Here is a 21454-nt window from a genome sequence, read left to right as displayed (position 1 = left end):
TATAAAAGATGAGAAAATATTAACAGACTTGTATTTGAAACAGAATCTAAACATGTGGCAACAACAATTTATGGGTGTGTGTGTGTGTGTGTGTGTGTGTGTGTGCGCGCGCGCGCGTGCGCGCGAACGCATGCATGCATGCATAAATATTGAGTGCTTCTAAGGCTTCTCTCCTTTACAAACTACTGAATGACATACCAGTTGAAGAATCAGCGGTTTCCATTATCCTTTCTCCTTATGAATTTAAACATGTTTTGAACTGCCCATTTTTATAAACAATGGTTTTTATTTGAGACTTCACTTGGCAAAGGGAAACATCAATCTCTTCCCCTTTGTCTCTCAATTTCCTAAGTTCTAGCTTTAGCTGTTTAGCAACAAGAATCACTCAGTTCTACAGATCATGGAAATCGATTTTCACATTCCATTCTAGTCTGACTTCCCCATCTCAATACAACTTTATTTCTGAATTATCTTCAACGTGAATAAGTCAGAGAGTTTTCCTCATCCACATCCTAGTGGCTCCCTATATACTTTATTCTCACTTCAACTTCGGTATTTTTGCTCAAGCTGTTCCTCTGTTTTCAGATTATTTTCTCATCATTCAGCCTTATTGTAGAACACTTCAAGTACTTTAAGGTACAGAAAACAAAGCCCACTCCCATTATAAAACTTTTTCTGGAGGATCCAGCCATCCATGACTATCTACAACTCTATGTCAAAGAATAGGAAAAGTCATTTATTATCTGGACATAAATTTGCTTCCTAATAGAGAGAAAACAGTCTTAGGACTGTTGTCAGCAAATAAAGACAAAAATAACATTTAGAATAGGAGAGAAGGTAAAGGGAAAAAAAATATCCAATCTGGGGGTAAATTTAACAGATATATTGACTATCTGCCTGTTAGCCAAGTGGCCTGGACTGCCTGAGGTAACCCACAGAAATAAAATTATTTATGACTCATCTCACCTTGAGAGGTTAGCTGTGAACCAGAGAGGAGTGCTCTCTGCAAATGTTTGATATTGATTAATATCCTTCCATTAGACATTCCATATTAATAAGTCCATGTCTGCAGTATTCCCTCATTGGACTTTTTCATTTTCTCTCTAGCTTCCATAAAACTAGCTCCTAAATGGAGTAGATTTAACCATGCATATTTCATTTTCTTTGACCTAATTGAATGGCTCTGTAATAATATTTTATTATCTGAATATCAGATCGGGGTAAAATGTAGAAGAACATTTGCAACATTTGCAAGTATTATAAACTTGGATATATTAAATTTTTCATGTACTAAGCATACTTTGAAGAATGACTCAAAAGGGTCAGTTTGGTCAACATTACTGTTGTTTTCCCTAACTGATTATGTTTTTAATGTCATCTTTTTTCCAAGTTTTACCCAGGTTTAAAAAGGTGTATTAGTTTTTGCATGGATTTTGTCTTTGTTAACCAGCAAACAGTTGAGAACAGATTTATTATTGATTAATGTTTTAGTTATTGAGTTTATATTTATCCATTAGGTCTTCAAATTTTAAGTTGTTTCATTTATTTAAACAGAAATTATATTCTCACATATTCTAGCTGAGGAACTTGGGCCAGAGTAGAAAAGAATATTCCTGATAAGTTAGTACATTTGATTCAATAAGATGTTAGCAAATGAAATAGACATTTTAAGTATTTAGAAGACAACTGGTATGCATACAAAACATTTTTTCATGTATGTATGGTTTTAAGAGAAAATAATTAAACCACGTTTCTTTTATTGTTCCCATGTCTCTCTCTCTCTCTCTCTCTTTTTTTTTTTTTCTGATGTCTCTTGGATTTCTTTGAGGCCCCTGGAAATATTATTCATAAGCCAATTGTTAGGGAAATAGTGTCTGCTTAAAGCATGAAGATGTTTCAGTGTTAATATTTTAGAGATTTTATGGCCATATAACCAGTCAAACCTTTAGAATAAGATGGTAAATTTAGCAATTATCAAAGTAAACAAATTAGGAAATTACACTAGCTTACAGAAAAGAAAGCAGTCAACAAAAGGGCAAGACAAAATAATAGGAAAAAATAATAGATGGAAACAAACAATAAATCTAATATAAATTGTAAATCTATTGGCTAGATCACAGATTTTGATTAAAAAATCTTGGAAGCAAACTATCATTCTTTTGAACTACTGAGTTTTGGGAGTTAGCTGTCTAGTTCACTAATTCATCTGGTTCTGAACATATTTTGGTGTGTCACAGAATCAGATCTCCAGTGGGACTCGATGTCCTTGTTATAGAATTAAGAGCACAATTACAATGAGAAGCATGGATCCATGGGTGTATTATTAATCATAAATATTATTAAGAAAACAGAAGTGATCTTTCTCAGCTGAGTTCGAAATCTGACCTTTGTCTGTGTCTCTATCAACAAGCATTTTTAATCTCCTATTTGTATATAATATAGAGTTGTCTCTAGAGATATCCTCTCATTGGGATTGAAGGCTTGAGTAGATGAATATGGACAATGACTTAGTTTTCTAACAATAACTGACCACGTGAGAAAATACTGCAATAGTTTAAATGTTTTAGTGCTCTTCAAAATTTATTTTGAAACTTAATTCCCAATGCAATAGTATTAAGAGGTGTGGCCTTTAGAAAATGATTGAGTAACAAGGACTCTGTTCTCATGAGTGGGATTAGTTACCCTTATAAAAGGGCTTGACTTAAGGAGTTTGCCCCTTTTTGCCCCTTCTGCCATATGAGTATACAGCATTCCTCTCTGGAGGAGGATGCAGCAACACGGCACCACCTTGGAAGAAGAGACTGGGACCTTACCAGACAGCAAACTGGTGATGTCTTGGTCTTGAACTCCCAGTCTCCAGAACTGTGAGAAATAAATTTCTGTGCTTTAAAAATTGCTCAGTCTCAGTTATTTTCTTATAGCATCACAATGAACTAAAACATATACTAAGAGGTTATCTGAAAAATAGAATCAAACCAAGTATTTTGGGTAATTTTTAATAAAAATTTAGTAAAAATTTAATATGGGGAGGGTTTACAGAGATTTTTTAAAGTTGATCATTTTATCATAGGGTTTGGAGTGTAACTTAAGGCCAGGGATGATTGAATTTTTTGAAAACTTAAATAGTTTTGATATTAAACATCTTTTACTCATTTTATTCTGTCCCAGCTAGGAGTTAAGATATGGGCTTCGAGCACATATTTTGAAAATTTTTGTACATTTTCCTTAAGCATTTTGCCTATAAAATTAGAGCCTATTTAAATTCTAGAGAGCATTGAAGGTTTTCTTCAGGAGAGAAAATACAATGCATAATATTTTGTTTTTTTCATTAATTTTATTTGCTGTGCTCAAAACATTATTATTATGGTAAGTTTCACTCCAAATAAAAAATGTGAAAACAAAACAAAAACAAATGCTATGACATTATAAAGCACAGGAGCAACTACATAAAATGCATTTGTAAATTTTTAAATGGTTCTTGACATGTGAGCCTAGAGACTTGCCCTACTTGGCTTCATCTGGATTATAAAAATTAGAATTGAAACATGATAAAGTAACCAACAGTTTGGGGGGACGTTCTTCCAACAATATAATGTTTGAATGAATTAATGTTATCACTTGGATTATTCCCTGTGCATAAATATTATAGAAAGTTATGTGGGATAGTATCAAACCATTGAAATTGTAAACCATAAATGAACTTTTTTCACTTAGTAAACTGGAACAAACTGCATTGTTTTACCCCTTAAAGTATTCCCATGCTCTTTTCTCATGTACTTTTAACTTTCATTTTTTAAAATGTTTACATGTGAATTGTTGCTTTTTGTAATGATTTGTTGCAAGGTAATTGCTTGAGTATCTACAGTGGATTTATTAGGAATAAACAATGGTCTCTAAAAGTTTACAGTCAACATAAGCTTCTCCAGTAGTGAAATGTCAGTCCAATGGGGAAGAAATTACAGAAAGGGAGTGCACGTGCAGCAAATATTGACAAATGAATTTCAACCCGTCAAATGCAAAACACTGCATTTAGAATTAAAAAAAAATATTTTAAAAATACTCTACGGTAATGGAGTGAAATGAGCTAAATAATTTGACCTAAGAGATGATTTAATTGTGATTGTACATTACATCCAGAAGATGCTGCCCTGAGTAGGTTAATCAACCAAAAATGGCATCAAATTTGCTCTGCATCAGAGAATGTAATCCCTTCTTGTACAAAAACTAAGCCACAACCTGAAGTAGTAGGTGGACTTCTAGTAGCAGATCACAGGCAGATATGGTGACACCAGGAGAAAAAGTTTAAAAACTCCTAAGAAAGGGACATGAAGAGAGTGTTGCGAGAATAGATCAACATCTGCTTTATTTATTTATGTTTTGGTTAAAAAAACAGATTCTGAGAAGGAATATAATTGGAAGCTGGAAAACTCACAAAAGATATGAAAAGATAAAAATAATGCTTTACTTCAACTTGTTAGCTTTGTTAATCTCTTCTCATCTGTTTGTAATCGGTTTTTATTCCTGTCATTCTTTTACAATGGACATAGCACTGTCTTTTTGCTGTTTGAATAACCTTTCCACAGCATTTGAGATATTCCATAACTGTCATCTTGAAACACTCTTTAGCAACAGAAGACTCAGCTAATTCTCTTCTACCTTACTTGTGGCTCTTCCTTGATCCTTTGCTGGATATTCCTCCTCTGTCTGATTTGTTCATATTGGAATTCCTCAGTGTTCCTAATGAGACAGCCTTCTCCGGTCTCCACACTCTCTTTCTATGTGATGTCATCAAGTGCTCTGCCCAGGACTTTCAAATGTATGTTTTCATGCCTGAAGTCCCATTTAATCTCTGGAATCATATTTAGCTGACTATTTCCCATCTATTCTTAGATATTTAGAGATATTTTAAAAGCCTAACAAGGTGGAAACAACCCAAATGTTCTTTGAAGTATGAATGGATAAACAAAATGTGCAATATACATACAATCAAAAATTATTCAGACTTTAAAAAGAAATGGAATTCTAACAGATGCTACAACATGGATGAAATTTGAAGACATTATGCTAAGTAAATTAAGCCAGATACAATAGGACAAATAGTGTATTAATCCACTGATATGAGTTTCTTAGAATAGTCAAATTCATAAAGTCAAAAAGTGGAATGGTAGTTATTTTCTGCAGAAGGAGAGATGGGGACCTATTGTTTAATGGGAACAGAGAAACAGTTTGCCATGAAAAAGTTCTGTAGATGGAAATTGGTGATGGTTGCAAAATAATGTAAATATTCTAAATGCACTGAACTGTATACCTAATAATGATTAAAATGGGGAATTTTATGTCATATTTTACTACAATAAAAAAATAGCAAGGCCAGAAACAGAATTTGTGATTCCCACTCTCATCTCTGACAATCTGTCATTCCTCTTACCATCTCTTTATAGATAAGGGCAATTGTTATCTACCCGATACCCAGTTGCTGAGGTCTAAAACTTAGGAGTCATTCAGTGCTTTCCTTTCTTCACCCCAACGTGAAATCCCTCACCAAATTCACTTGATTTTGCCTTCAATATATAATCTTTCCTGTTCTGATCACTGCTCATAGTCTCTACTAAAACCACCTTGGCCTACCATTATCTCTCACCTATAACATTGCAATAGCCTTTTAACTAATCTCTTCACTTCCACATAACAGAGTTATCTAGTCTTTTCAGAGTAATTAGAAAAAACTTTTAAAAATGGAAAACAGTATGGAAGTTCCTCAAACAACTACAGATAGAACTGTCATACGATCCAGCTGAGTATACACCCAAAGGAATGGAAATCATCATGTCAAAGTTTATCACATCATGCCATGTTTATCACAGTTCTATTTACTACAGCCAAAAATTGAAGTCAGACTAAATGTCTATCAACAGACTACTGTATAAGGAAAATGTGGTATGTATAGTCAATGTAATACTATTCCACTATAAAAAAGAATGAAATTCTTCCATTTGCAGAATCATGGATGAACTCAGAGAAAATTATGTTAAGTGAAATAAGTCAGGCACAGAAAGAGAAATACCACACGTTCCCACTCATAAGTGGGAGCTTAAAAAATAATAATAAAAATAAACCAAATTTTAAAAAAAAGAAAGAAAGATACAACAGTCAATAATACATTGAACTTTCAAAAGAAGAGAACAGAACTAAGGTTACCAGAGGTGGGAAAGAGAGAGAGGGAGGAAGGTTAGGGAGAAATTGGTAAAGGGTCATAGAAAGTTATTACATTGTGTGAAGTAGAATATACTAATTATCCTGATCTGAGTATCACATATTGCACAGTTATTGATATTCAATGCTGTACCCCACAGATATGTACAATCAATTATATGTCCATAAATAAAAATACTGCATGATTCTATTAACATAAGTTATCTAAAGTGGTCGAAATCATACAAGCAAAGAATAAAAAGACAGCTACCAGGGGTTGGGAGAAGGAGTAAAAGGGAATGAAATGAAAGACAAATTATATAGATCTGCTGTACAATATAGTACCTACAGTTAACAATACAGCATTATTACTTTAAAATAAGTTAAAAGATCTCATATTAAGTGTACTTACCACACAAGCAAACAATAACAAAATAAATATGAAAATTTTTGGAGATGTTGATATGTTGAGTACGTCTATTGTGGTGATGGTGTGGGCATATGTCTAAACTCATCAAAATATATACATTAACATGTGCAACATTTTGTAAATCAGTTACACCTCAATAAAGTTTTAAAAAGAAATATGCAAAATAAAACAGTTTACTTATAAGAAGAATATAAATCAAATAACCTTGCATTCCTTTTTAAAAGTAATGACATACAAATCTGCAATATTTCTTATAACAAAATTAATTGCTCACACCATGGCTTACCAGTACCTACCTAATCTACTGTTTGATTATTTTTAAAAATTATCTTATATCTCTCTTCCTGATCTCAAACTGTAATTGAAATGACCTTTGTTCTGAAAGCCTATTTAATTCAGGGCATATTTTGCCCAGCTACTAACACCTCTGGGGCGTTACCAGTGCCCCTTATAACATCTTTCCAGTCTGGCTCAGAGAATGTAAATGATTCCCAGTTCTCTTGTCATACTAGGTACTCAAAGGACACTGGGGAAAGGTACCCAGGTATTGGCTGTTTTACGAAAACAAGACATTAGTGCTCACCTGGTGCATAGACCTGATCTACTCATCTTTACCCTTGCTATCCATGTCATTCACCAATGTCTTTGTATCATTCATTATCATTTACTGTTTGACTTTTCTCAGTTATCTGTTGTTTGTAAACGTTTGGTTCTACTTTCTGCATATTAAGGCACTGGCACGACACTGGATAATCACAATTGTGGAACCAGGAATAAAATGATGACTCATAATGGAACCTCAAGGGGTGGGCAAATGGCAGCATAGATTCTTTTGCAATTCCCTAGAGTCAAGCTTCTGAACGAATTCAGTTTTTAAACCATTCAGCACCTTCACATTCAGTATTACATTAGAGACTGTAGAGTACATAAATGGGACTATAACTTGGTACTTGGCCCCTAGAAAATATTTGAACAATTTATTATAAAATTTAGGTATGAACTGTCTTGTACCAATATTATATGACAAATACACAGTATGTGCTATTAAAATGTGCTATTGAAATTTTGAAGAAAGGTGCTGTGGGATTCGGGTAATATTCTGAGGAAAATGATTTTTGTAATAACTTTTGAGAGATGGTGATACAGTTTGGAAGTCTGGACGTGTTGTCCCCGCCAAAACTCTTGTGGAAATCTGATCCCCAATGTGGCAGTGCTGGAAGCTGTTTGAGTCATGGGGGTGGATCCCTCATGAATGGATTCATGCTCTCCCTGGGGGAGGAGGGTAGTGAGTGAGTTCTCCCTCTATTAGTTCCCACCAGAACTGGTTGTTTAAAGGACCCTGGCACCTCCCCTCTCTCTTGCCTCCTCTCGTCATGTGATCTGCTTGTACCTGCCACTTTCTGCCATGAGCAGAAGCAGCCTGAGGCTGGTGCCAGATGCAGCTGTCCCAGAATCGTAAGCCAAATAAACCTCTCTTCTTTATAAATTACCCAGTCTCAGGTATTTCTGTTGTAGCAACGCAAAACGGACTAAGACAGACGGAAGGATTTCAAAACATAACTGAACAACAAATTGTGAGAAAAAACTAAAGAGTTTCGGGAAACAGAGCACATGTAGAATGGATTGAAGTGCTGTTCAAATATGTTAAATTATTTCTGCATAGAGGAGTTCAGTGGGACAAATGAAACCAGAAAGAGAATGATTGAGAGTTATTCAATGGTATACTAATAATTTAATTATTATTCCATAGACCCTGGGCCATGAACCCATAAGCCAGGTAATGTTCACAGAGTAGATAGGATGCTGAGGATGCATAAATGATGACAGAACCAGAACTTTTTGTGAAAAGAAATAGTGCAGGACTTAGGGAAGTTTGTGATTTCCTCACAACTCATAAATTTGAGCATTCTTTCAGTAGTTTACTGGCCATTAGATAGCCTCTTTTGAGAAGCCACTGAAGTTCCTTGCCCAGTCTTCCATTGGGCTGTCTGTCTTTTTCACATTGCTTTGAAAATTTGTTCGTTCTGGATATGAGTCTTTTTCATATGTGTTGTGCAGAGATATTCTGTACATCTGCAGCTTGCGTTTTCTTGCTTTTAAGAGTTTTTCTTTTTGGATGAGTAGATTTTCTTAAATTAAATGTAGTCCAATTTATCAAGATATTTTAACTTATCAATTTTCTTTTTTATTTAAGAAATCATTGTATACTCCAGGGTCATAAAATTGTTCCCCTGTTTCTCTCCAATAACTTTATTAATTAACCTTTAATACTTAAATCTGAAATCAGTGTGAAGTAGAGATAAAGACACACCTTTTACATATGGATATCCTATTGACCCAGTATAAGTTATTTAAAAGATTTTCTGGCTTCTCTCTTGTATTTCATTGGTCACTATATCACGGTTTTTATTTATATAACTTCATCATAGATCTGGCTTTCTTGTTGTGCAACTTTTCTTGGTTTGATAGTTTTTCCCAAGATGACACAGTTTGTTTTCACACTTACAGTTTTTGCACTTACTTTAGGTTTAGCTTTTCATGTTTAAAAGTATACTAAGGTAACCTCCTATAGTATTTTTGTTGGAATTATATTTAATTTGTTCATTAAATAACTGACACATTTATAAAATTAGATCTTCTATTCAATGAATATGGTACATACCTTATTTAGCTGTGCTTTGTTTAATTTCTCTTAGCAATACATTGTTGTAGTCAATATAGAAATTTTGCACATATTTTGTTAGTATTTTCCCAGGCATTTGATATGTTTTATACTATTATAATTGGCATTAGTTATCAGTTTCATTTTTTCTATCTGGTAATTAGATTTTCATTTTTTCATTGCTGGTAATTAGAAATCACGTATGGACAGTGCGCCGCTTGAGGAAGCACGGCGGCGCTCCCGCCGAGGGTTCGGATCCCACATACAGACCGGCCACTCACGGGCTGAGCGAGGTGCGGGGGCAACACCAAGGGTTGCGATCCCGTGGCCGGTCCCGGTCCGGTACGGGCGCGACACTGAGGGTTGCGATCCGTTGCCGGTCACGAAAAAAAAAAGACAAAAAAAAAAAAAGAAATCACGTATGGAATACTGACCTTATAGTCAGCAACTTTGCTTCATTAACTTATTAATTCTAATAGTTTGTAGATAATGTTTCTATTTTCTGGGTATAATATAATGTCAACTATGAAAAACAACAGTTTTTGGGCTGGCCAGGTGGCGCACTGCTACAGTGCGCCGCTTGGGAAGTGCGGTGGCGCTCCCGCCGAGGGTTCGGATCCCACATACAGACCGGTCCCGCTCACTGGCTGAGCGAGGTGCGGGAGCAACACCAAGGGTTGTGATCCCATAGCCGGTCCCGGTCCAGTACGGGCGCAACACTGAGGGTTGCGATCCATTGCCGGTCACAAAAAAAGACAAAAAAGGAAAAAAAAAAAAAAAAGAAAAACAACAGTTTTATTGCTTCTTTTCTGATCCTTACACCTTTTTTTTTATTATATCATTCTGTCAAAGCACATCTAGTAAATATATTCAGTAGAAGTGGTGAGGGGGTCCGATCCATGTCTATCAATTTCTCTGAAAAGTGTCATATAATTCATCATTAGATATGATATGTGCTATAGGTATTTTTTGTCATTTTTTGGGGGGATAGATTCTATTATATAAATAAAATCCTCCTCTATCCCTTGTAGGTTGAGAGTTTTTATGAGTGGGAATTCACTTTGATAAAATAATTGTTTGCATCTATTGAGAGATGATTTTCTTATGTACTCTGTTAATATGTATAATAGGGATTGGTTTTCTAATACTTAGAAATACTTGAAGCACAAACCATTTAACCATGATGATTCATTATTGTTTATTAAAAAATGCTAAACTGGATTTACTTTATCAGTTTTTTAAGAATATTCATATCTACACTCACAAAAGAAATAGGTTTACAATTTTTTTGATGTGTAACAACCCTGTTAGCTTTGGAATTAAGATAGCCCAGGATTCTTGAAAAGAGTTTTTACCTATTCATTAATTGTCTTTAATGCTATTAATTTATAGCTTAATTCCATTGTGGTTATAAAAAATGCTCTTTATCATATAAAACTTAGGAAATTTGGTGGTGCATTCCTTTCACTAAACATGTTGTTGACTTCAGTAAATAGTCCATATACAATTGAAAAAAAGTGAATTTAGTCAGTTTGTAGTATAGTAGTTGTAGAATGAGTTTGGAAGAATTCCCTCCACATTACAGTTTTGAAATAGTTTGAAAAAATGATTTTAGTTCTTTTTTAAAAATTTTGCATAATTCAGCAGTGAAGCCATCTGGTCAATGGCTTTTCTTGTTGGGAGACTTTTATCACTGATTAAATCTTATCACTCATTATTACTCTGTTTATGTTTTCTATTTCTTGTCTCAATTTTAATATGTCATATAAATCCAAAAATTTATCCATTTTCCCTAGGTTTTCCAATATGTTGGCATGTAATTGTTCATAACGGTCTCTAATGATCCTTTGTATTTCTGTAGTATCAGGTGTAATGTCTCCTTTTTCAGTTCTGATTTTATTTATTTAGGTCTCTTATTTCACAGTTAGTCTACCTAACTGTTTGTTGGTTTATCTTTTTAAAAAGTTGGTTTATCTTTTTGTTTCATTGATCTTCTGTATGTTTTTTTTTAATCTTGATTTTGTTTATTTATCCTGTGATTTTTATTATTTATTTTCTTACATTTATTTAGGGTTTGGTTTGGTCTTGCCTTTCTAGCTCCATGAGATGCGTTGTTCAGTTATTTGAAATCTATCCACTTTTTTTGATGTAAGCATTTATGGCTATAAACTTCCCTCCTAATACTTCTTTTGCTGTATCCTGTTAGGTTTTAGTCTGTTGTGTTTCTATATTCACTTGTTTCAAGAAATTTTTAAAATTTCCTTCTTAATTTTGTTATTGACCCATTGATCATTCAGGAGCATGTTGTTTAATTACCTTGTGTTTATAGAGTTTCCAAAATTCCTCTTGTTACTAATTCCATTGTGGTCAGAGAAAATATTTAATACAATTTCAATTTTTTTGAACTTGCTGAAACTTGTTTTGTGGCCAAACGTAATGTCAGTCCTGGAGAATGTACCATGTGCTGATTAAAAGAATGTGTATTACTCAGCTGTTGGATGAAATGTTCTGGAAATATCTGTTAGGTCCATTTGGTCTATAGTGCAGTTAAATCCAGTTTCTTTGTTGATTATCTAGAAGATTTGTTCAATGCTGTGAGTGAGGTGTAGAAATCCACAACTATTATTTTATTGGTGTCTATCGCTCTCTTTAGATATATCTGGGTGTTCTGATATTGGGTACATATATATTTACAATTGTTATATCATCTTGCTGAATCCATCCCTTTATCATAAGTAATGTCCTTCTTTGTTTCCTTTTACAGTTTTTGACTTACTGTTTTCTATCTGTTATAAGTATAGCTACTCCTGCTCACTTTTGGTTTTCATTTGCATGGACTATCAACTTCTATCCCTTCACTTTCAGTTTATGTGTGTTTTTATAGGTACAGTGAGTTTCTTGCAGGCAGCATATAGTTGGGTCTTGTTTTTGCGATCCATTCAGTCAGTTTATGTCTTTTAATTGGGGGATTTAATGCATTTACCTTCAAGGTTATTATGGATAGGTGAGAATTCACTTCTGTTGTTTTGTTGTTTTTTTTCTGATTGCTTTCCATATCCTTTGTTCCTTTCTTCTCTAATTGTTTATCTTTACAGTTTGGTGGTTTTCTGTAGTGATAAGATTTGATTTTTTTTTCTCTTTTTTATTTGTATATCTTCTCTACAAGTGAGTTTTAAGCTTTTGTCTGTTTTCATAATGATATTTATCATTTTTCACTTCCAGATGGACTCATTTAAACATTTTTTGTAAGGCCATTCTAGCAGTAATGAATTGCCTCAGTTTTTGCTTGTCTAGGAATGACTTTATTTCTTATTCATTTCTGAAGGAGAGCTTTGCTGAATATAGTGTTCTTGTGTGGCATTTTTTTTCTTCCAGCACTCTGAATACATTATTTCATTTTCTTCTGGCTTTTAAGGTTTATGTTGACAAATCTGCTATTAGTTTAGTGGGGATTCCCTTACACAAGTATGCTTCAAAAAGTTTGTGAAAAAATAGAATTAAAAAATAATATTAGTCTTGCCATGAACTTTTGAAGTACCCTCATATGAATCTTTCCATGAACTTTTTGAAGCTCCCTCATATGTGAATTGGCACTTTTCTCTTGCTGTTTTTAGAATTCTCTCTTTGGGTTTTGACAGTTTGACTACAATGTGCCTCAGGGAGGACTTTTTTGTATTTAATATATTTGGGGATTTTGAGATATATCATCTGGATATCTATTGTTCTCCCAAGACTTGGGAAGTTTTCAGCTAATATTTCATTAAATAGGTTTTCTATGCCTTTTTCCATCTTTTCTTTTTCTGGAATTCCCATAATGCAGACACTTGTTCACTTAATGATGTCCCATAAATTCTGTAGAGTTTATTCTTTTTTCTTTTTCTTTTCTTTTTTACTGTCTGCCTGAGTTGTTTCAAAAGACCTATCTTTAACATCAGAAGCTCTTTCTTCTGGTTGATCTAGTCTGTTGGTAAAGCTATTTATTACATTCATTATTTCATTTGTTGAATTCTTTGCTTCAATATTTCTTTTTTTAATTTTTATGGTATCTATCGCTGCTGAATTTCTGAGTCATGTTATGAATTGTTTTCCTAATTTTATTGAATTATCTATCTGTTTTCTCTTGAATCTCGCTGAGTTTCCTTAAGGTCATTATTTTGAATTCCTTTTCTGTCATTTAATAAATATCTTTTTTTGTTTGTGGTGTCTTTTACTGGGGAATTATTGTGTTCCTTTGGATGTGTCATGTTTTCTTGCTTTTCATGTTTCTTGCATTTCTATGTTGATATCTGCACATCTGAAGGAACATGTGCTTCTTCCAATTATACAGCTAGCTTTTGTAGGGAATGGCTTATTCCTATAAATGGGTCCTAGGGTGTTAGCTGAGTAGGGTGCATTGGCTTTGGTTATGGCTGGACATGACAGTGTAATCTTTGTGAAGTTTTTTCATGTGTAATCCACATTAGCTATATTTATGAGTGCCCCAGCAGTCTAGGCTGTGGGAGTTTATGGTGGTGGTGGTGTGGCATTGCCAAGGGTGGCCTTGCTGGGCTGGTTCTCAGTTTTCACATTCACATGGCAGGTCAGTTGGCATGGGGGCTGGCTCACTGTGGGTTAGGTTGTAGGGCTGTTTCACTGGACAGGGGCACAGATGTGCAGTGGCTCAGCAGCTTGTGGGCAGGTCATCCAGGGGTGGGTGAGCCAGGTTGATTCTCTCACCAGAGGTGCTGGTGCACACCAGCTGGGTGACATGGAGGCAGGCCTGCTGGGCTGTTTTCTCTGGCCTGGGGCATAGGTTCATGTGGGCTCTGTGGCTGCAGGTCAGGCCTGCCAGGGGTATATCCACTGGGCCACATGTGCAGAGTTGTAAGTGTATGTCAGATTGGCGACTTAAGGCCAGTCAAGGGCAGGTTAACCAGACTTTTTATTCACCCATGGCTGTGGGTGTACAGCACCTCTATGGTTCAGGGGCATGTCTGTTGAAAGTAGGTCCACTTGACTGTTTCTCTTGCTGGGTGTGTAGGAGAACAGTAGCTTGGTGGCTTGAGGGCATACCTGCCAGGCTGTTTGTTCTGTTTGGGTACAGACACATGGCAGCTTTAAGGCAGGCCTGCCAGGGACAGGTTAGCTGGGCTTCTTTTTTGGCTGTGGGGGTGTGCATGCAGTAGTTCAGCTGACCAAGGGTTGGATTCCCAGCTGTGCAACACTGGAGTCACAACCATTTCTGTTGCTCAGTCTCTGAGTAGCTGGGGTTGCAGCATTGAATCATTCATGTGAGTGCGTTGAGATGACGGTATAGCCTCAAGGCTGCAGAGAAACAATGGCTATTGGCTCCCAGAGCAGTACACGTTCCAGCAGTGGCTTCAGTTTTAAGATGATGCCATGCTGCAGTAGCTTAGGTCATGGGGAGTTGGGGAGTGCATAATGTGTGATTTCACTCTGGAGTAATGCAGCCACGTAAATTATAAACAGCTCTGAAAACTAGGTTTAGGACTTGTGAGGACTGAGGGATTCACCTGTAGTAGGGATTACATGTGTCTATAGTGGCAGTGGAGGCTGGTGGGGTCCTTCTGCTTACCTTTTCCCTGCTAGAAGTCTCTCCTGTCTCTAAACCAATCCCAGTGGTGGCCATATGGTGGAAGGGACAGTGTGCCTTTCTCCCCTCTCTATGCTGCCATCCTGAGATTTCATGTTCCACAGTGATCTCACCAGTCACTTGCTACATTCCAGTGCTCTCCCTCAGACACTCTAGTCAAATTTTGTTTATTGCTTTGGTACTTTTCTGTCAGAGGGATGAGCAGTAGGCACCTCTGGTCAGTCACCTTTCTAATATGTCACCACACTCATGTTTCTTGATGGCATGTGTTCTTTCTGCCTGAGGAAGTAACATTAGTATTTCTTTGAGCTCTGATTTGTTGGTAATTATTATTATTATTATTTGTCAAAAGAAAATATTTGTTTTACTTGCCCTTGCAAGCTATTTTTACAAACTAAAAATTGTAGGTCAGCAGTAATAGTTATCAATTAAATATGTTGTTCATTGTCTTCCATATTCTATTTTGTTGAGGTGAATTATCAATCTTATACTCCTTTTTCTTAAAATATGACTTTTTATCCATGGCTGCTCTTAGGATTTCTCTGTGCCTCTGGTTTTCTTTTCTTTTCTTTTTTTTTTTTTTTTTTGTCTTCTTCCGTGTCCGGCAATGGATCGCAACCCTCAGTGTCGCCCCCGCGCCTCTCTCAGCCAGTGAGCGGGAACTGATCTGTATGTGGGATCCGAACCCTCGGCGGGAGCGCCGCTGCACTTCCCAAGCGGCGCACCGTAGCAGTGCGCCACCGGGCCGGCCCTGTGCCTCTGGTTTTCAACAGTCTTACTATGATATGCTTAGGTGTGTTTTCTTTGTGTTTATTCTGCTTGGAATTCACTAAGCCTCTTGAAGCAATAATATCTTTCAATGCTTTTGGAAAATTTTGTCATTATATCTATTACTTCAATAAAATTCTCTTTCTCGGGCCGGCCCGGTGGCACACTGGAGAGTGCGCTGCTTGAGAGCGCGGCGGCACTCCCACTGAGGGTTTGGATCCCATGTGGAGACCGGTTCCCGCTCACTGGCTGAGTGCGGTGCGGGCGCGACACCAAGGGTTGCGATCCTGTTGCCGGTCCCCGGTACGGGCGCGACACCGAGGGTTGCGATCCCGTTGCTGGTCAGTGAAAAAGACAAAAAAGGAAAAAAAAAATTCTTTTTCTCAACTGAGACTCTATTTTAGAGGTTTTAAGTTTTTTGATATGTCCTATACATCACTTATTCTACTTTTAAAATGCTTTATTTTCTATGTATGCCAGTAAGAGATTTTTATTGACTCTTCTTCTTGTTAACTAATCCAGGTCGATAATCCAAACAGTTTACTAATTTCTTTAATGTAAGTATTCTTTTTTTCCAATTGAGAACATACATTTGATAACTTTGTATAGATTTCAGTTTTCCGGTGAAATAAATCTACTTTATTATAGGTTGTTCATATTCTGTTTTCTCTAAAATACTAATCATAGTGGGGTTTTATGAGTTTTCTTTTCCACTCTCTGTATTATCTCAGTGTCTAGCTTCTCTTTGGTTATATTTGTTGTTGCTTTTTTCTTTTTATTATTGGCCATAATTTCTTGCTTCTTGCTATGTGTGGTAATTTTTTACTATATGTCAGACATTATACATAATAGAACAAAAGAAACTCTGGGTGGTACTATTTCCTACTTGAGAAGTTTTCCACCTTTGTTTGGAAGATAGGCTGAGTGACTGATAGCATTAGCACAACATGGATTGAGTTATGTCAGAAAATAGTGTTTTAAGACTCATATACCCTATGGAATTTCTATTGAGAGCCCAAGTGTGTCTATTTTCTCAGCTTTGAAAGGCAATAAATAATTGAGTTCTGATGGTCAGAACTTCAAATCTAATCTCTCCAGCTTATATTCCAAGCTCATTCAAAACCAAGTAAATGTTTTAAAGGAGAGGCAGTACATGTGCTTGAGGCAAGCTGCCTTCAACTGGGTCTTTGCTCTGTAAGTACAGTAGGATTATAGATATTTCTGCCTTTAGAACCTTCACCCTATCTCCTAAGCTTCCCAAAGAGTACCTAGACTCAGTAAATGTTCTATCAGAAAAATTTATTTTGAATTGGATGCCCATGAATTTCTAATTTATCAATCTTGTCTTATCTAGACACTCAGGAGTTTTTAGGTTTGTCTATTCTCAATAGAGTCACCCTACCTTGGTTGGCCAAGCCTGATTCCTAATTTATATTCAGAACAATCAAGAGTGACAGGGATAAAAGGTGGTGACAATTAATAATTGTTTTCCCTTCTCCACAATTTTGAAGTATTCTTGTTTCCATTTCTTCCACTACTCTCTGATGCATTAAAAATAACATTTAAAAAATTCATTTGGCATTGTATAGTTTTTTCTTTTTTTTTCAGAAGATTCTTTACTTTTCCAAACTTACTATAATCCTCCTAAAATTATAAGTATCTTCTTTATCTCATTTTATAATCAAACAAAAACCCAGAAGTTAAGAAAGAATTGCTATTATCATGCCATCTTATTTTAAAATAAACAGTCCATAAGTTTAAGTAATTTTCCAAAAATGGTGTAGGGCAGTGGCAAGGAAACGTTAAAATATAAAAATGAATAAAAGTCATGTGATGCGTCCTCACTCTTGCTTTCTCCATTATGTCAAGATCAGTACTGTGTGAGGATCCAGTTGAAGAGAGAAACCACATCAGTGATTTTGGAGGGATAAAATTAAATATAAAAAATTGGGTAAACAGTTGTTGAAAACATAATGAATTGAGACACTATGCTATTAATGGGTTACTAAGTATGAAGTGTTAATTTCAAGAAGGTGATTTCATCCATGGAGCTGAGGAGCAAACAAAAAAGGTGGGGGTCACTTGAATCTAAAAGAACTGTAGGACTGGTCCCACAGATCTGAGTCTCATAACTGTAACAGTAGTCATTGCTAATCTGGCACTGGAAATTTGGGATATTGGTAAAGAACTCAAAGAGGTGGGATTTAGAACTCTGAAGGTCACACACCATGCAGTTATGCCCCTCTCTCTGAGATTGATAATGAGGTTGGTCTGGAGTGAATTTTTTAAAAAGAAAAAAAGGAGCTTTATTAAAACCAGGTATTGCTGCCAGTGTATTATTTAGGAAATGCTGATACAAACAGGAAGAAAAGAGATCTCCCAGAATTCTAATTTCCTGCTCATGCTCCCTAGTGCAGAATCCTGTAGTAAGAGGACTGGTAGAACAGAAATGTGCTCTCCTATAAAGCAGTGTACAAACAGGGAAGGAGTTTTGGAGATGAGAGGCAGCACCTTAAAGATTGATACACCACTGATGTGCCATGTCTTTTTCCAGGAAATATAAAAAAGCAAATTTCAGGAAAAATAAATCTTCAAATTATTTAAAATAATGAAAAGTAAGTAGAAACATTCTAGGAATTATTTTTTAATGGATGATACCTGTCTGGATACAGTTTTGGGGACTGGTACTGCTTGTTTTTGTTTCTCTTGTTGACTCTGGGAGGGCAAAGAGTCAGGCTTCCTCTGGGAAACGAATGAGCCAGGCTGACTCTGGGAAACCAATGAGGCAGGCTTACTGTGGGACACCAATGAGCCTGGCTGACTCGGAATATCTTTCTTTTCCTTCGCAGGTAGATTCTGAACTTTTTGCTGTTTTTCCTTAGGTTTTCTTTTCATACAAAGCAAACAAAGACAACATAACAAAATAAGCAAAATAATAAGCAACAATAGACACAGGTAACAAAACTTCTTTTTCTTTTTTCTTTTAGGAGGTGGGCCACTATCAACACTACCTCCATAACCTTTTATTAGGCAGTTGGGAGGGTCCCACAGATAGTTGCAATGGCAGTGATGTTTATTGTTGCAGATGCCCCGCATGTTACAGAATGCAGGTGAACAATTACTATCCAGGACTGATATATGAAGACACTGCTTGCGGATGCAGACATGTTCAGGACCACACTCTGTGCCATCTTTTACGTCACCAATATCAGGTATGGTCATCCCATAATGGTAATCAGTACCCCAGCAGTGTACATCATTGAAGCGAGTCCAATGCACAGTAGTATGATCACTCAGTAAGGGAACTTCTTTCACGTTATCACACTGAAGTCTCCCACAAAGGATGTCTGAGGTATTACATTTTATATATTGAACGCCATTGATACCACAGTGACCAACACGAGTACCCTGGGTGTTCACATTTTTGTAGCAAATCTTATTTGCACTCTTTGCCTGTTGGCCAAAAATCTGCCTACAATGTGCAATGCGGTCATTACATCTCCTTTCGTAGCAGTAGGCACTGTCATTACAGGGAATTCCATCTTCCACATATACATCATCTGGGCACTTATGGGAAGTTCCATTGCACCACTCTGGAAGATCACATAGATTGGCCTCCTTTCTACATAATTCTCCCGATGGTAAGAACTTACAGTTTTTGCAACAAAGTCCAAAAGCACAATTAGACCCATCACTCAGAGTGCAGTTTGACAAACAACAGGGATCTTTTGCACAACGCTTTAAAGGTCCGCAGTCACACTCCTCCTCTTCTTCAACAATACTATTTCCGCAGCGCTTCCGGTTAAAGATGTCCTTTGTATATAGATGTTCAAACAAACATGTTGTTTTCTCTACAGTATGCTGCCAGTAATATTCATAACTACATTTGCTAAATTTAGTTATTGGTGGGTTATCTTCATGCATTATGCATTTAGGATGTGGACATCCACATTTAGCAGACCGATGACTCATGCCCAAATTGTGACCCAGATGATGAGCTACTGCAATTGCAGAAATGCCCAAGGTTTTGTTGAAGAAAGTAACAACTGCACAACTAAGTTCAAAGTTACACATTCCTTTAAGTAGTCCTATACCACTTAATCCTCTTAATCCCTGATTTATGAAAAGATGTGAGGTATCATGTTTTAGCCGGGGAAAAATGTTTTCAGACTTCCACTTGCAGAAGTGGTTCCCAGATTTCCTTACGTCATCCACTACAATGGGGTTTCCATTAGTCCAGATCTCCAAACTAAACATTAACACTTTAATACCAATTGCATCAAAAATGGAATCTACTATATTTGCAATAACAAATAGATCATCCAGCAACTTTGACTCATTCTTTCCATAATGAATGTATAGATGCTTATCAATCACCACTGCTATTTCAATAATCCTAAAATGAACCCACCAGTCTGCAACAGAACTTTGCTTCAGAGTGGAAGTATCTATCTCTTGAAATTCCAGTTGGCATGATATTTTATCTTGCATAAAGCCAGATCTCATGGTTTGAAATTGTGTCTCCTCACTGTCCATCTTATATACCAGATGTTCAAATGTGGTAGAAAATACAATGGGCTTGATTTCGTAAACAGTGCCATTTATCTGTAGCAATCCTTGAAAGCCCCCAAAACAGGTACTAAGGGCAACCAGGGATTCTGGGTCCCCCTCCACATAACCATGGTAGTAGCAGTCATTCTGAACAAAAGGCTGGTCCTCAAGGAGAGCACCCTGATCTGTGTAGGTGAACACTGGTAAGTGTTTGGGTAGCAAAAGATTCTTGACCTTAATATGGATAATGTGTCTCTGGCCCCCAAAGTGCAGATTATAGGAGAGCCAGCCTGGAAACTTCATGCCTCTGGCAGTACCAGTTACCTTCAAGGGAATCACCACCTCTGGGGGGCTGTGATATTGGGGGTGCTCAGCCTGGGTCTGTCCAGGAAAGAACAGAAATACTCCAAGCCAGTGTAGAAGGAGTTTGATCCTCATGTCCAACAGGGCTTTAATCACAGTCATTATGAAGCCACAATTATGGAAACATTGGAACAGAGAAGAAATCAGGGTTGGGGGTCACAGCTACTTTGGCTCCTTCTTCTGAGCTGGTTAGTATACAGTGATAATCATTAAGGATCTGTCTTCTGATAGAGTTGAACCATCAGAGCTGCAGTCCTGTAGGTAAAATAAAAAACAACATGTGGATAATGGTGGTTACGAAACGGCACAGTATGCAGAAAGAGAAAGGCATGGGATAAAAGTGGTTAGGGCTTCGATCAGAGAATGACTTAAGAAATTTCCTGGATTTTTCTCTTAAATACTGATAGGGAAGAGAGGGCCAAGGAGTAAACAGAAAATAAAAATTGGCCATAGATTGATAGTTGTTGAATGTAGATGATTGGCAAAATGGATTAATTATACTGTTCTCTAAATGTAAAAATATTGGAGAATACTTCCATAATAAATAATTGAAACAAAAATTTTTAAGGGTAAGAAAACCATATATTTTTGATTATAGGGATAATCTCAATATAAACATGTTAAATTGGTATAGGTTGTAATAGCTTTTCTTTTCAATTTTAGATGACAAATTACTTGATAACATTACCTGAGAGACATTATTTTAAAACACTCTATGTTTTTTTAAAATTTCTTTTATGGTACTTACCATATACTTTCCTATGGCACAATATATATTTAATTTTTATTAGCGTACTCATTATTACAAATAGTAATTATTCTTTATGCCCTTTACCTGAGTCATCACTCCCCAACCCCATTTCCTCTCTCCTCCATCTCTAGTATCCTTAGGTTT

The 21454-nt window shown here is 36.2% G+C and overlaps 1 protein-coding gene across 1 annotated transcript; it reads right to left on the bottom strand.

The window, feature by feature from the left end:
* Window positions 1-18282: 18282 nt before the first annotated feature.
* Window positions 18283-20801, bottom strand: ADAM29 (ADAM metallopeptidase domain 29). Its single transcript, XM_008566336.1, is given in 3 exon segments — window positions 18283-20715; window positions 20717-20771; window positions 20773-20801. Coding segments are annotated over 3 exon segments (2517 nt in total).
* Between the last annotated feature and the right edge of the window lie 653 nt (window positions 20802-21454).

Source organism: Galeopterus variegatus, unplaced genomic scaffold, assembly GCF_000696425.1.
Source record: "Galeopterus variegatus unplaced genomic scaffold, G_variegatus-3.0.2 Scaffold235, whole genome shotgun sequence".
Taxonomy (NCBI): domain Eukaryota; kingdom Metazoa; phylum Chordata; class Mammalia; order Dermoptera; family Cynocephalidae; genus Galeopterus; species Galeopterus variegatus.
This window is presented reverse-complemented; position numbering and strand designations above follow the sequence as displayed.